We start from the raw sequence: 13,968 nt of genomic DNA on the forward strand, positions 1-13,968 counted from the left end.
CCCACAAAGATGTTCTAGAACACTGTACAGCCAAGAGAACTGTTGAAGCAGTTTGTTTACATGCTACTGATCTCGGTTTTGTTTAATGACAAATGTGCTCTAGCCTGTGGTCCACAGGGAACTAAAAGTGCATGTATGGTTGCCAAGGATGAGACTTCAGCACCTAGGGTATATGGAAGACAGATTTTAGCTAGAAGTTAAAATTGCTTTGTTTCAAAAGAAGTATTCATATTTATATAAGTTTTAAGCAGGTTGTAAATCAGACATGTTTCCCACACCTAATATTTAATCAGCTTATCTGTGCAATAAGATCTATGGTAAAGAATGGGATACTGAGGTAGATACATAGGTAAATGCTTTAGAGAGAACAATGAAAATGAAATTATATCTGATTCCTGAAGTTGCTTCCTTCTTTGGAAGAGTATGCAACTGGCCTGCTTCCAAACTTTAATTTCCGTTTAGGAATTTTCACAAGGTAAAAATAAATAGCCTAGAAGTTAGAAATCTATAGCCTTGAAAGTAATTGAAGATGGACACAGGATTATTCCACGTGTCTGTTCCAGATAGAAGACTTAGGACCTTTTCTTACAGATGTCTTCTCAAGAGATGTAGAGCTTTTTCCTGACTCTGATAACATTCTAGTCAGTTTCTGTTCAGATTCAGTCCGGCCCAAATGATTGTGGGAAGATTCTAGAGCAGCATTAGGAAAAGCCTAACTGAACAATCGGGGTTTTGAACATGGGGGAAACAGAGCTTTCAAAGGCACAGAGGGCATCTGTTTCCCACAATGTATTTTTATTTGCACAGTTTAGACCATTTCCCACAAGACTGTGTAGAACTATGACTAGTTCTTTGAAGTCTGGTTACACCGTTGTAATTGCTCAATAATTCCTTAATAATCATTGTAATTTGTTTTAAAGTATGTGGAAATGGGATATCTTACAAGAAACAGTGCGGCAATATCAAATGTCTTGTGGGCAATGAGGCGGGTTTGCAGGGCTTTTGAGTTTTTTGACCTTTACTATTGTCTTTTAAAGCTTGTATTGTAAGTCCCTCCTTCTGAGGGTGTGGCTATTTCCTCTTCATCTTCCACCTGCTCCCAGAAAATCTACGTAACCGAAAGTGCCTCTTAGTGTTCCAGCTGTTTCCTATATCTGAACAGCCAGTTGAAAATCAGCCGCAGGTATGCGACCTAGATATATGAGGGTTGTGTAGGATATTTGTATATTTTGTTCAGAGAGTGGCACGTATCTGTGTCCGCAGCCCATTTTGACGCAAAATGCAGACATGGTGTCATGAAACTTTAACCCAATTTTAAATACTGTTTTGATCTATACGCTATCAGTAATGGGCTATGCATCTCTATAAGATGGTGTTTCTTTCTTACCCCATTGTAGAAGAATTTTGAGTTCTGCATTCCAACAAAATAATCCCTGCCTTGTGAATTCAGAGAGAGCGGCTGCCCATGCACAGCTCCCCAACCTCTCAGGTTTAGGGTGAAGACAGGTTCGCTCTATACTACCCTTTATTGGGTTTAAAACTATGAGAGTGGACAACAGTGCTGTCAAAGTTTATATTAATTTTATATATAAAACGTTTACCCCTTCGGACTTGTCACTCTCATAGCTGCTTACAGCAAACTGGAAAAGGTAGAGCAGTAAAAACATCAAATTTGTGGCACTTACTGTGTGAAATTTTCTTCTCCAAGAAGTTTGCCATAGGTTTTAGTCCAGAATAAAGTCCAGCTGATTATAGGGTACTGGGGGGTGGGGTGGGCGATGGCACTGTATAAAATGTAATCAGAAGGGTATGATCTCTAGGATTATGTTTTGGGCTTCCATTTTCCAGTGCACTGAAGTAACATTTGCTGCTAGTCACGGTTTTTCTTCTTCTTGTGCCCTCTAGTAGGCCACCTATGTTTGCATGAAGGTTGCAAGATGCTGGTGTTAAACTGTTCTACAAAGCTGCAAATACTGGAACACAAATTACTCAGTAATTTTCCTGAATCACTCAAGGTAATGCAAATCTACGTAGACTTTATTTACGGGCTTGAAAGTCTGAACTATCAGGGTGTATCTTTTAGAGAGATGATGGAGTACAGATTTTTGCTATTAGACCTGAATTTGTACTTGTGTTCCATGCAGAAATGCAGTTGGGGGTTGTTTTTTTGTCTTTTTGAAAAGATGGATGGTCTGTATACTTTTATTAAATAAAAATGCATTTTATATTTATATTAGCACCCCCAGAAGAAAATTTAGACTTGCATAAAACAATTACAAAATGATCACTACAGTATTATGATAATGAACATTAGAATTTTATGAGAGGGTTGACAGTTATAAGAATAATAATCTGATGCAAAATGGCAGGCTGGTTTTGTTCCTGCCTTCAAACATTGGCATCAGTGATTAATGGAGACCTGTTGAAAATTCATAAAGATGAAATGTTATATCTACCCTATAAATTCAGTTCGTCATAAATGTGCAACACATGCATAGACATAGATGCTCAGAGAGGGTAGCAGTGATTATGCTCTGCAGGTATGTGCCAGTTCTGAATGAAAAGTGCAAGGCTCCATTATGCTGGTGTCTCTTCAGATCAAGGTACCCACATTCAACTGAGGTCTCAATTGCAGCCAGCAAATCAAATGAGGTGATGCTTAACTCTGTAAGCTGAAGCATTCAAGAAAGCCGAATGTTTGCTCCCTGAGAAAAACAATACAAAAACTCACCATCATTTCTGATACAGAATTGTGCCTGATTCATTTCAGGTAAAAGATACCCAACTTTTCTGGAAAACTTCAGAATATGCAGTCTTTTGAAACGTCTTTAAAGGCTCCTTTCAGTTTGTTGCTTTTGGAAACTTGCTTTTCCCTCCCTTGTGTTTTCCCTCCGTTTGAGCTCATTACTGCAGCCAAGCCCTTGGCTTGCAGAGTGTCATGGGAGTAGGGGAAGAACAACGGCCTCGATCCTCTCTGTCCTCTTTTCTCCGTAAATGTCAGTAAGATCTTGCTTCCATCTACAATGGTTCTCTGAAAACACATTTGCAGAAGAAAGAGGGAAATAACTCAACCTTTTAAAGCAGCCTAATTCTTAGTTCCTTAGCCAGTGATGAATATAGGTAAAGGAAAAGGGACCCCTGACCATTAGGTCCAGTCGCGGTCGACTCAGGTTGGGGCGCTCATCTCGTTTATTGGCAGAGGGAGCCCGCGTACAGCTTCTGGGTCATGCGGCCAGCATGACTAAGCCGCTTCTGGCGAACCAGAGCAGTGCACGGAAACACTGTTTACCTTCCCGCCTTAGCGGTACCTATTTATCTACTTGCACTTTGACGTGCTTTCGAACTGCTAGGTTGGCAGGAACAGGGACCGAGCAACGGGCACTCACCCCGTCGCGGGGATTCGAACCACCAACCTTTTGATCGGCAAGTCCTAGGCTCTGTGGTTTAACCCACAGCGCCACTCGCGTCACTATTATGCATATATCCAGTGCATTTTTCTTCTTCTAAAAAAATGTTTAGGGCTGCTCTCATTTTCCTGCTCATATTGAAATACTGCCCCTCAATGAGGCCAAACTTAGATTCACAAAATGTTTAGGGGTCTGCGTCCCCCCAGAAAGAAAGCACTGCATATATCCAACCTGAGCATAGGATGGAGGCGCTCACAGCATTAACACCCCAACAGATCTTGCTTCCCTATTAGGTTTCCAGATGGGCACCAAAGTCCAGCATAGAGGCCGACATGTCTCTGTCTCCTCCAGCTTCCAGCTCTTATACACAACAGCTCTGTTGTTCTGCTGCCTAGGATCACCTGGCATCCAGCCAGGTGGGGGGAAATGCCTACCCCCCTTTGTGGAGAGCACGGTCCCTTGGCTCATGTTTTCGGATGCTTATGAGCACTTAACTGGCCAGTGAAAGCTAAATGACTTAATTTGGCTGGTCTACCAGGTTCCCTCATGCATGCTAGCCTCACTGATACAGGATCACAGGTTTTGGAAGGGACCTAGTGTTTCATCCAGACTGACCCTTGTAACAATATTTTTTCCAACTTCTAAAAAGCTCATCTTTCCTTTTGAAGGTTTATGGAGCAGTGCTAAATATAAACAGAGGAAACCCCTTCAGGAAGGAAGTGGTGGTGGATTCATGGCCAGAATTTAAAGCTGTTATTACCCGCCGGCAGAGAACGGTATAGTAAAGAGTATAATCTAGTGTGTTCTCTCTCAATTTCCCTCCCCTCCCCCATACACACAACATTTAGGTGCTGGGTGTTCAGCATTGCTTAAAAGAGCCATGGATTTGTGAGTTCTCCTCTTCTCTTGCAGCATGAGTGAAATACACTAGGAGTCGAGTGTGGATTTCATGCTCTTTATTCAGCTCATAGTAGTGAGTTTCCCCGAAATGTCTGCTTTATATACATTATTTACACAATGGGCCCCACGTGATTGGCTAAATCCGGGATTCTCCTGTAGGCCAATCAGGTTGCGGATTCACTTCCACCTGGAGTTGGATTGGGTGGCTCCTGTGGACCAATCACACTGCTGCATTCTGGATCCTATTGTTCTAGGACCAATCAGACTGCTGCAATTTGGATCCTATTCAACTCAGTACAAAACCATGAGCATGAGGGGAGAAGGTTTCACTTCTGTTTTTTATTATGCCTGAAGCTGAACAAACCGGTTAGTTTTAAGCATGGTTTAGGGAGTCAGGCCAGCTTCAAACCATGTTTTATTATACTGGCTTGTTTGCCCTAAATCATAGTTGAGATTGACTACAGTTTAGGTTCATAGATAATGATGAACCATACTTAATTGACAACAGAAGTTTCAACATGAGTCCTTAAAGCAAACAAGCCTTTTCATTTAGTTTTCTTGATTTATATCCAAATTTTCCTGATTTATATACAAATGATTGCTGAAACTTGCTGTACATATTTGACATGCTCACTTCCTTACTCCTGCAATTTGAAATGGGAAGCCTAATGAGAATCGCTACAAAACTCATTTATTGAGAAGAAAGAATGACTTTTGGCCATTGTTTCTTCATTCTAAGTTCTCTTCATTGACCTGCCATTTGACCAGGCCTCCTGATTTGAGCCCTGTGGCACATCACAGTTTTGATTATAGCAACGAAAGTATTGTGTATTTGTGTGTATAATGGGACAAACTAGGGGTTTTTGTGTCTTTAAAATCACAGGCTGAAAGTGATGACCTGGACCATTTTACCAATGCCTATGCTGTATTCTACAAGGACCAGCAAGCATATCAAGCATTGCTGGAGAACCCAGAAACCGTAAACTGGGAGCAAGTCTTCCAAATACAGGGTAAAGCTTATTTCTTGCTGGGTAATGGAAATAAGGATGTGCCAATGCTGTGACTGACTTCTGAAGAAAGATTTCCAAGCAATATTGTCAGAGTGTGGAAAGAGTTAGTGGCACAGACTTGAGAATTTCAGCAATGTGCCCTTTGTCACAAACTAGATTTTTGCCAGGGTGTGTTGTACCTGCAATATCCTAAAAATATCTAGATCAAACGCTGTGCTTTAAAGATTATAGAATGAATGGTGAGAATATAGCAGAAATTAAATGGTGTATGTTCTCTTGCAGGCTTTCACATAAACACTTGCTTATTTATGTGTCCAGCAGCAAAGTGATTCTCTCTCTCTCTCTCTCTCTCTCTCTCTCTCTCTCTCTCTCTCTCACACACACACACACACACACACACACACACACACACAGACATGGTTGGTTTTGCACTCGGGAATTTGATGTGATAATTGCAGCTAATGAAAAGTTGTTTTCTTTAAACCATTGTGTTAGATTCTTTCAGCTGTTTGTTTAAATGCCCCAGGGTACCTCCTCACAAAATGAAATGAATTTAACTTTTAATTTGACTCATTCAGTGAGGGATGTAAATTTGGTTGTCAGTACAGGTGCCACAAAATATCTAAAGCATCAAAATGAATTTTGGGTGCTGTCTTATGAGTGTGAAAAAGGAGCATTTCTAAAGAAATGAAAAAAAGTATTTTGTGGGACACAATACAGCACCTCTAGCTAGTTTGGCTAAATTGGATTAGTCCATTTCCTTATGTCTTGCGTTTTAAAGGCTTATTCTCTCATTTATCTGTACGCAGGACTGCAGGATGGATTGTACGACGTTTCCCAAGCTGTAGCTAGTTCCAAGCTTGTGGATGTAAAGCGGTCTTGTTTCCAAATGGTTATCCACCCAGATCCTGATACACTTCCTGAGGTTAAACTCCCGTATGTTTAGTCATATCATTACTATTTTCCACAGCAATGCCGCTCTTGAAATATGTGCCAAAATTAGACACTGATTTATGAAGTTGGGTGAAGACGCCACAGTTCACTCAAGGATTCCCCCACCCCACCCAGTCTGCTGATTCCTGTCTTTTTCTGTATTAATGTTTTGCAACATCGGTGGGCAGATTTCAGGCTTGTAGAATCTCATTTGTTGTTGTTTTTTACTAGATCCACTGGCCAATGACAGGTGCAAAATACGGTTGGAAGGAAAGTTGGGTGGGTGACACACAGCATAGTATTAAACAAGAAGGTTTAAAATGCACTCCCAAATCTTTCCTTCCCCTAGCTCTGATCGCCACATTTTCTAAATTAAGATGCTGTGACAGATGAAGAAAAGAATCCCCTTTTTGTATTTTTTAACCATTTCCAGGAGCAACTCCATGGACAAAATTGCTACCCTGCAGGTGTGAAAGCAAAGAATGCATTGTTTCAGTTAGATGCATTCCTTCAAACTCACCTTTGGTATTAAGAATGGGCTTGTATTAGTTGGATTCAAAGGGATGCGGGTGGCGCTGTGGGTTAAACCACAGAGCCTACGGCTTGCCGATCAGAAGGTCGGCGGTTTGAATCCCCGCGACGGGGTGAGCTCCCGTTGCTCAGTCCCTGCTCCTGCCAACATAGCAGTTCGGAAGCACGTCAAAGTGCAAGTAGATAAATAGGTACCGCTCCTGCGGGAAGGTAAATGGCGTTTCCGTGCACTGCTCTGGTTCGCCAGAAGCGGCTTAGTCATGCAGGCCACATGACCCGGAAGCTGTACGCTGGCTCCTTTGGCCAATAAAGTGAGATGAGCACCACAACCCCAGAGTTGGTCACGACTGGACCTAATGTTCAGGGGTCCCTTTACCTATAAGTATTATCCCAAAGGCCGAGGTGGGGAGCGAGAGCACGGAATATCTGATAGGCTTTATCGCCTACTGGCTCCACTTTTCCCTTCTGTTTGTCTTCTTTCCTTCCATTGCCACCCATCTCAAGTAGGGCTTATCCACACTTGCCTTTTGGCCCACTCTTTCTAGGCACTGGTCTGTGCTTAAAAGCTCTGTGTCCAAGCCCTTTTTTTGCCACAGAGCTTTCTCCTCAAAAGCCAGTTCTTTAGCACTCAATCAGAGCAAATGTCAGTTCAGGTTTCCCACGGATTGAGCTTTAAAGGGCAGATTTTCGCCGGGAGAACTCCAGAGCAATAGATAAATGCTTTTCAATATCTTTATGTGCCCCTTTGCCCAGGTTGTCTGGAGTTTGGGCTGGGTTGTCATCAATATGCTGAAGACACCCAGCTTTATCTGTTGATGGACAGCCACCCTGACTCGGCTCCAGACACACTGATCAGATGTTTGGAAGCTGTGGCTGGATGGCTGCGTGGGAGCCGGTTGAAGTTAAATCCTTCGAAGACAGAGGTCCGTTGGCTGGGTCAGGACAACATGGGGTTGGGGGGTCAACTCCCATCTCTTGCAGGGGCTTAATTAGTGCCAGCACCTTCTGTCAAGAGTTTGGGTGTCACCATCAACACTGCAGGTTGCAGCCACAGCAAAAGTGCCATTTTTCCATCTCCGCCATATTAATCAGTTGGTTCCTTACCTTTCTCGCCCTGATCTGGCCACAGTGATCCATGCGATGGTCACCTCCAGGCTTGATTATTGTAACTCGCTCTACGCGGGGCTGCCCTTGAAGCTGACCCAGAAACTCCAGCAGGTGCAGAATTCTGCGGCGAGGCTCGTTATGGGGTCTTTGCCGCGGGATCACATTTGTCCAGTGCTTTACCAGCTGCACTGGCTCCCGGTGGAGTACACAGTCAGGTTTAAGGTGCTGGTTTTGATCTTTAAAGCCCTATGCAGCCTAGGACCCTCGTACCTACGGGGCCACCTCTCCTGGTATGCCCTGAGGAGGACCTTAAGGTCCATAAATTATAGCGCTTTGGAGGTCCCGAGCCTCAAGGAGGTTAGATTGGTCTCAACTAGGACCAGGGCCTTTTCAGCACAGGCCCCGACTTGGTGGAACACTCTGTCACAAGAGACCAGGGCTCTGCGGGATTTGACATCTTTTTCCACAGGGCCTGCAAGACGGAGCTGTTCCGCCTGGCCTTCGGCTTGAACTCACTCTGACTCCTTATATGGGATTTGGTATATAAATGTTTCCTCCCCTTATGGTCTTGATTTATGGGCTACTACTAAAATGAGGTTGCATTTTAAGCTGTATTTTAAACCATATTTTAATTAACTTTTTTTCTTTTTTCTTTTTTTCTATTATGTTTTATTGTAATTTATATTCAGTGTTAGCCGCCCTGAGCCTGGCTCTGGCTGGGGAGGGCGGGGTATAAATAAAGAAATTATTATTATTATTATTATTATTATTATTATTATTATTATTATTATCATTATCATATGACAGGCACTCGGAAACAGAGCTTTAAAGTGCTCACTGTGTCTGGAAAGAGCAAAGGATAAGCCCCTTAGTATGTATTCCCTGTTTTTGTGTGTACCTTATGGATTTTACAGCACATTTTAACTGGAGAAATCTTTTTTAGGCTAGTACCTCCACCCAAGCTTGCTTCTCTCGATGTCTCCCATGCTAGCCTGCTGAACAGCACATGGTCCCGAGGGGGAAGCGAAAAATGCCGAAAATACCTTGCCAGCCTCATTTCCTGTTTCCCTAGTACCTGCGTCCTGGATGAAGGGGGCTGCCCCATTGCCTGGGGTTTGACGGACCAATTTGCTACTATGATCCATGGTTATACTTTGCCGGAACACCGCAGGAAAGGGTACAACCGCCTCATAGTGACAGTCCTGGCCAAGAAGTTACATAGCCAGGGCTTCCCAGCTCAGGGAAATGTCCTGGAGGATAACGTCCCATCAGTAACTCTACTGAAAAGCATGAATGCCCAGTTCTTGCCTTGCCAGTTTGTCAGACTTATCCACACGCCTTTCGGTTTTGTAAACACATCTCGGCTGTAGCTTAGCTTAGAGATTCAGTGACCTTTGTGGCATTTCTTTACAACGGATGAAAGATACACTGCAGCAGTTTGGGGGGTGAAATTTGGTGATATGCAGAAAGTCAGAAAACTTCATAGAATCATAGAGTTAGTCCAGCCCCCTAGAATACAGGAATCTCAGCTAAAGCAGTATGCATAGTACCATATTTTCCGGCGTATAAGACGGCTGGGTGTATAAGACGACCCCCCAACCTTTCCAGTTAAAATATAGAGTTTGGGATATACTAGCCGTATAAGACTACCCCTCTTCCAATGCACACCAAATAAAAATTTAAAAAACCAGTCTCCAGTCCGGCTTGGAAATCCGCTCCACTTCCCAGTGGCCGGGGGCTTCTGGGGCCAATTTTCAAGCTTATTTCTGCTTCATCTAGAGAGCTTGGTGTCCTCTGATTTAATTTGCTGTCGTATTATCCTTTGGTGGGGAGTTGCTGCAGGAGCTGCTGCTGTAGCCGGCGTATAAGACGACCCCTGACTTTTGAGAAGATTTTCCTGGGTTAAAAAGTAGTCTTATATGCCAGAAAATACAGTACTTTCTTGTGCATGAAAATCTATCTGGAAAACCAGTCCTCCCCGAAGTCTATGATACAGTGGCGTAGTGTGGGTTGTCAGCACCCGGGGCAAGGCAAGTAATTTGCACCCCCTAACCCGTGGATTTGCGCCCCCTAACCCGTGGATTTGCGCCCCTAACCCTAACCCCCAGATGTTGCGCCCGGTGCGCCCACCCCCCTGCACCCCCCACGCTATGCCACTGCTATGATAAAGCTCTGACGGACCTCAGTAAGATTTTATTTTAACCTAACCCAAATGTATCTAGCACCAGACGTTTATTATATGAATTCAAAAGTAGACTCCTGTGCAGTGGGGTGGCGATGGGAGGCAGCCAAGCACACTTGCCCCTGGCCTCGGAGGGCTAAGCTGGCCAGAGGAGCCCTGCCAGGGGCTCAGACAAGCTGCACAGAGCTGCTTCTGTGCATGTTGTGAATATGAATCTGGGTGAATATCACCAATCCATAACGCAAGCTTATCCGAGTCCAATTAAACAACTGCATCTTCTAATCCAAATCGGTTTGGGCACCCCACATTAAGAGCTACCAAAATAGATAGATATTGTGATCCCAGAAGTCTCTGCTTTAGTGCTTAGTGCAGGGGTCAGCAAACTTTTTCAGCAGTCCACTGTGCCTCAGACCTTGTGGGGGGGCCAGACTATATTTTGGAAAAAAAATATGAACAAATTCCTATGCCCCACAAATAACCCCACAAATAATCCAGAGGTGCATTTTAAATAAAAGCACACATTCAACTCATGTAAAAACACACTGATTCCCAGACTCTCCAGGCCGGATTTAGAAGGCAATTGGGCCAGATCCAGCCCCCAGGCCTTAGTTTGCCTACCCTTGGCTTAGTGTATCATTTCATATTGTTTAAATGAACCTTAAGTTTTTGTTGCTTCAACAGTTTGTTCTTAATTATTACCTTATCCTCTCATAGAAATATTAGGAATGAATAATAGATTGCAGTTGCACTTGCATTAAACTAGCTATTCTCTCACCTACCGTACACTTTGCCTCTATACTTTCAGTTTAGTGTTCTTCTAATCCAGTGATGGCCAAACTTGGCCCTCCAGCTGTTTTTGGGCTACAACTCCCATCATCCCTAGCTTATGGGACCAGTGGTCAGGGATGATGGGAATTGTAGTCCCAAAACAGCTGGAGGGCCAAGTTTGGCCATCACTGTTCTGCCACAACATGGTCATTTTTTTTTACCTTACATGGAGGAGTAAAGAAAGATATTTTAAGGGACTTGAGAAATATACTGTAATGGTTCTAGGGGTTGCTCATGTGTAAGTTGCTGCCACTCCTGGCTAGGTTACCTGGTTGAACCCTTTCTGTCTGGACAGCCCTTCACTTCGTGGCTCTCTCAGTCGCTGGCAGAATCCGTCAGTGGGCGTTTCTTGAACTTCTTCCAGCAAAGAAGTTCTTTGACGCCAAGTCTCCTCCTACTCTCCCTGCGCGGAAGTCTTCTGCGCAGGGAGGGTGTGGGCAGCGGAGGACCTGTGCTCTCCCCGCTGGTCTCCGGCGAGGAGTTCTGGAGCCCCCTCGCCGATTCCCCATCTGCCCCCCTTCTCCACTGGTGTTACGCTGATTTCCTTCCCCAGCAGATGGGCTGCCTCTCTCCCTACTGGGACTCTCTCCGGCATCCCTCTGGAGCCTTCTCTCCGCCTCTGGCTCCGATGGCAGTTCCCTGACATATACTTTCCTTAAGCCTAGTACAGTGATACCTCAGGTTACATACGCTTCAGGTTACAGACTCCGCTAACCCAGAAATAGTGCTTCAGGTTAAGAACTTTGCTTCAGGATGAGAACAGAAATCGTGCTCTGGCGGCGCGGCGACAGCAGGAGGCCCCATTAGCTAAAGTGGTGCTTCAGGTTAAGAACAGTTTCAGGTTATCATCTTACCTAAGGTGGAAATAAGATGATAATTTGCTTGACAAAAACGTATTAACGATGTAAATGGGAGCGGGAGGCGTGAGGAAGTTCAAGGATGATATGAAAATTTGTTAAAACAAAGCAATATTGTTTATTATTATTGTATTTTTCTTTTTTAAAAAAACCTAATAAATATTTATATATAAAAAAGAACAGTTTCAGGTTAAGAACGGACCTCCGGAACAAATTAGGTACTTAATCCGAGGTACCACTGTACTGTTAAAATCTCTTGCTAACATGATCCATAATTCCCTGGGAATTGTAGCTACTTGAAGGAAGGCCTCCTAGCAAGTCTCAGCACCCTTGACAAACCACAGCTCCCAGAATTCCTTGGGGGAAGCCATGACAGTATAAAGTGGCATTATAGTGCTTTACATGTATGGTGTTCATGTTGGCCAAGTAAGCCTTTGAGATGTGCTTGTTCTTATTGCAGCTACCACTATTGTTCTCCCCCCTGTATCTTCTCATACGATATCTTCTTGTTATTGCTTGATATTTGAAAGTAAATTAGTTTTTATAGACTTTCCTCTCAAGCATCTCGACTCATTATTGTATGTCTGTATGTTGCTTGTCAGGACCTACAGAAAAATACATTTTATGCTGTTTGTCTGCATGTTCTGATTAACATATGCAACCAATAGTTTTCCTTGCCACAGGGGTCTGAAAACTGCAGCAGGGTGACCACTCACAGCTGGAATGAACGTTGTCTTGTCCAGTTTGTTCCCCTTCGTGGCTCAGGCCTCGCTCCCTGGGGAAATGGGTCACTGCAAGTGGGTCTGCAATGGCATGTGGGGCACTTTTAAGTTTGTGGGCCAATTCCACTGAGAGCCAAATTTTGGGGAACATCCTTGGGGGTGCAGTTCTGCAGGTTTGCATTACACTAGGGACAGAAAGAAATTCTATTATGCTTGCATTTAAAGGTGAACCTACCTAATTCATACTTTCTGAAACAATATGCAATGTGCTTGCCTGACTGCTTTGATAGGTATACATGGTATTGTTAATTTGGCCTCAGTTACAAGATCGGCCCACCCATGAGGTAAGGTGAGGCGACTGCTTCAGGTGGCAGGGTCCACATGGGCAGCAGACCCCGCTGTCAACCTTTCCCTACTGGTTTTTGGTGTAGTTCTTCCTTTACCCCTTCTTTCCTGGCAGGGCAGAATGGTTTATTTTGGGGGTGGCCCTGTTCTGCTGCCAACCTAGCAGTTCAAAAGTACGTCAAAGTGCAAGTAGATAAATAGGTACCGCTCCGGCGAGAAGGTAAATGGCGTTTCCGTGCGCTGCTCTGGTTTGCCAGAAGCGGCTTAGTCCTGCTGGCCACATGACCTGGAAGCTGTACGCCAGCTCCCTCGGCCAATAAAGCAAGATGAGCACCGCAACCCCAGAGAAGGTCACGACTGGACCTAATGGTCAGGGGTCCCCTTTACCTTTACTCTTTACCTGTTCTGCTAGGCCTGTGGAACTACTAACTTCAGCGAATAGTTGAGACACCTTGAGAGACGAAAATGGAGGAGAAGCTCAACTCTGAAAGTGTTGAAGTCAGCCCATGGCACTGTGGATGATGATAAAGTGAAAGTCAACACCACTCTCTCAGCATAAAGAGCATAAACTGGGTGGTGTTTCTCTTTCAAAAGGATGCTAAAGAACACAAAGATTTCACTATCATTCCATTTCCTGCCTTTCTCAGAAAGGTTTATAGTATCATAAAAACAGAACAATATAATAAATCAAGACAAAATATAATCAAAGAATAAACCTACAGCAATAAAACATACAGCAAAAATGAAAAATTCAATTCCACAAATAGTTTCTAAAATGGCCACTAAATGTCAGTTTTCAATGGCATCCATATAGGCAGGCAAAGGGATCCAGCAAATTCCCTCTTGGAAAAGCAGAACACGATTTATTTGCCATGATAGATATGGTCTTCTCCCTTATCTCCACCAACTTATGTTCTCCTTTGTGGGTAGGAACCAAGATAGACAACAAAAAGGCTCAATTTGCCCGCTGCTTTTTGGGGTGTGGTGGAGGAGGGACAACAAGGACCCCAGAAAATGAGAGACATTTTCAAGCAAGCTTTTACGGGAGAGGGCAGTTCCTGAAATACTCAAGCCCCAGACCATTTAGGTCTTTAGAGACCAATGCCAACACATTTATTAGAGACAGGAAACAACCTGGAAGCCAGT

At 43.8% G+C, this 13,968-nt stretch overlaps 1 protein-coding gene across 2 annotated transcripts; it reads left to right on the forward strand.

The window, feature by feature from the left end:
- Positions 1-817: 817 nt before the first annotated feature.
- Positions 818-9,578, forward strand: GLYATL3 (glycine-N-acyltransferase like 3). Of its 2 annotated transcripts, XM_081906553.1 has the most exons (6): positions 818-1,183; positions 1,906-2,015; positions 4,076-4,183; positions 5,191-5,317; positions 6,127-6,253; positions 8,832-9,578. In XM_081906553.1, the coding sequence occupies exons 2-6, from the start codon at positions 1,938-1,940 to the stop codon at positions 9,256-9,258; spliced, it is 867 nt and encodes a 288-aa protein (XP_081762679.1). In that variant the 5' UTR covers positions 818-1,183; positions 1,906-1,937; the 3' UTR covers positions 9,259-9,578. The 2 variants fall into 2 exon arrangements, with proteins under 2 accessions (XP_081762679.1, XP_081762680.1); XM_081906554.1 differs by lacking the exon at positions 4,076-4,183.
- The last annotated feature ends 4,390 nt before the right edge of the window (positions 9,579-13,968 follow it).

The sequence above is a fragment of the Podarcis melisellensis genome (assembly GCF_964234715.1).
Source record: "Podarcis melisellensis genome assembly, chromosome: 3".
Lineage (NCBI taxonomy): Eukaryota > Metazoa > Chordata > Lepidosauria > Squamata > Lacertidae > Podarcis > Podarcis melisellensis.

What these genes read in the sequence shown, in the direction of transcription:
- GLYATL3 (XM_081906553.1), top strand. Translation starts at nt 1,938, where the DNA reads ATGCTGGTGTTAAACTGTTCTACAAAGCTGCAAATACTGGAACACAAA. An exon ending in ATTTTCCTGAATCACTCAAG is followed by an intron (nt 2,016 to 4,075) that starts GTAATGCAAATC and finishes TTCCTTTTGAAG; the next exon opens with GTTTATGGAGCAGTGCTAAA. An exon ending in GCAAGTCTTCCAAATACAGG is followed by an intron (nt 5,318 to 6,126) that starts GTAAAGCTTATT and finishes ATCTGTACGCAG; the next exon opens with GACTGCAGGATGGATTGTAC.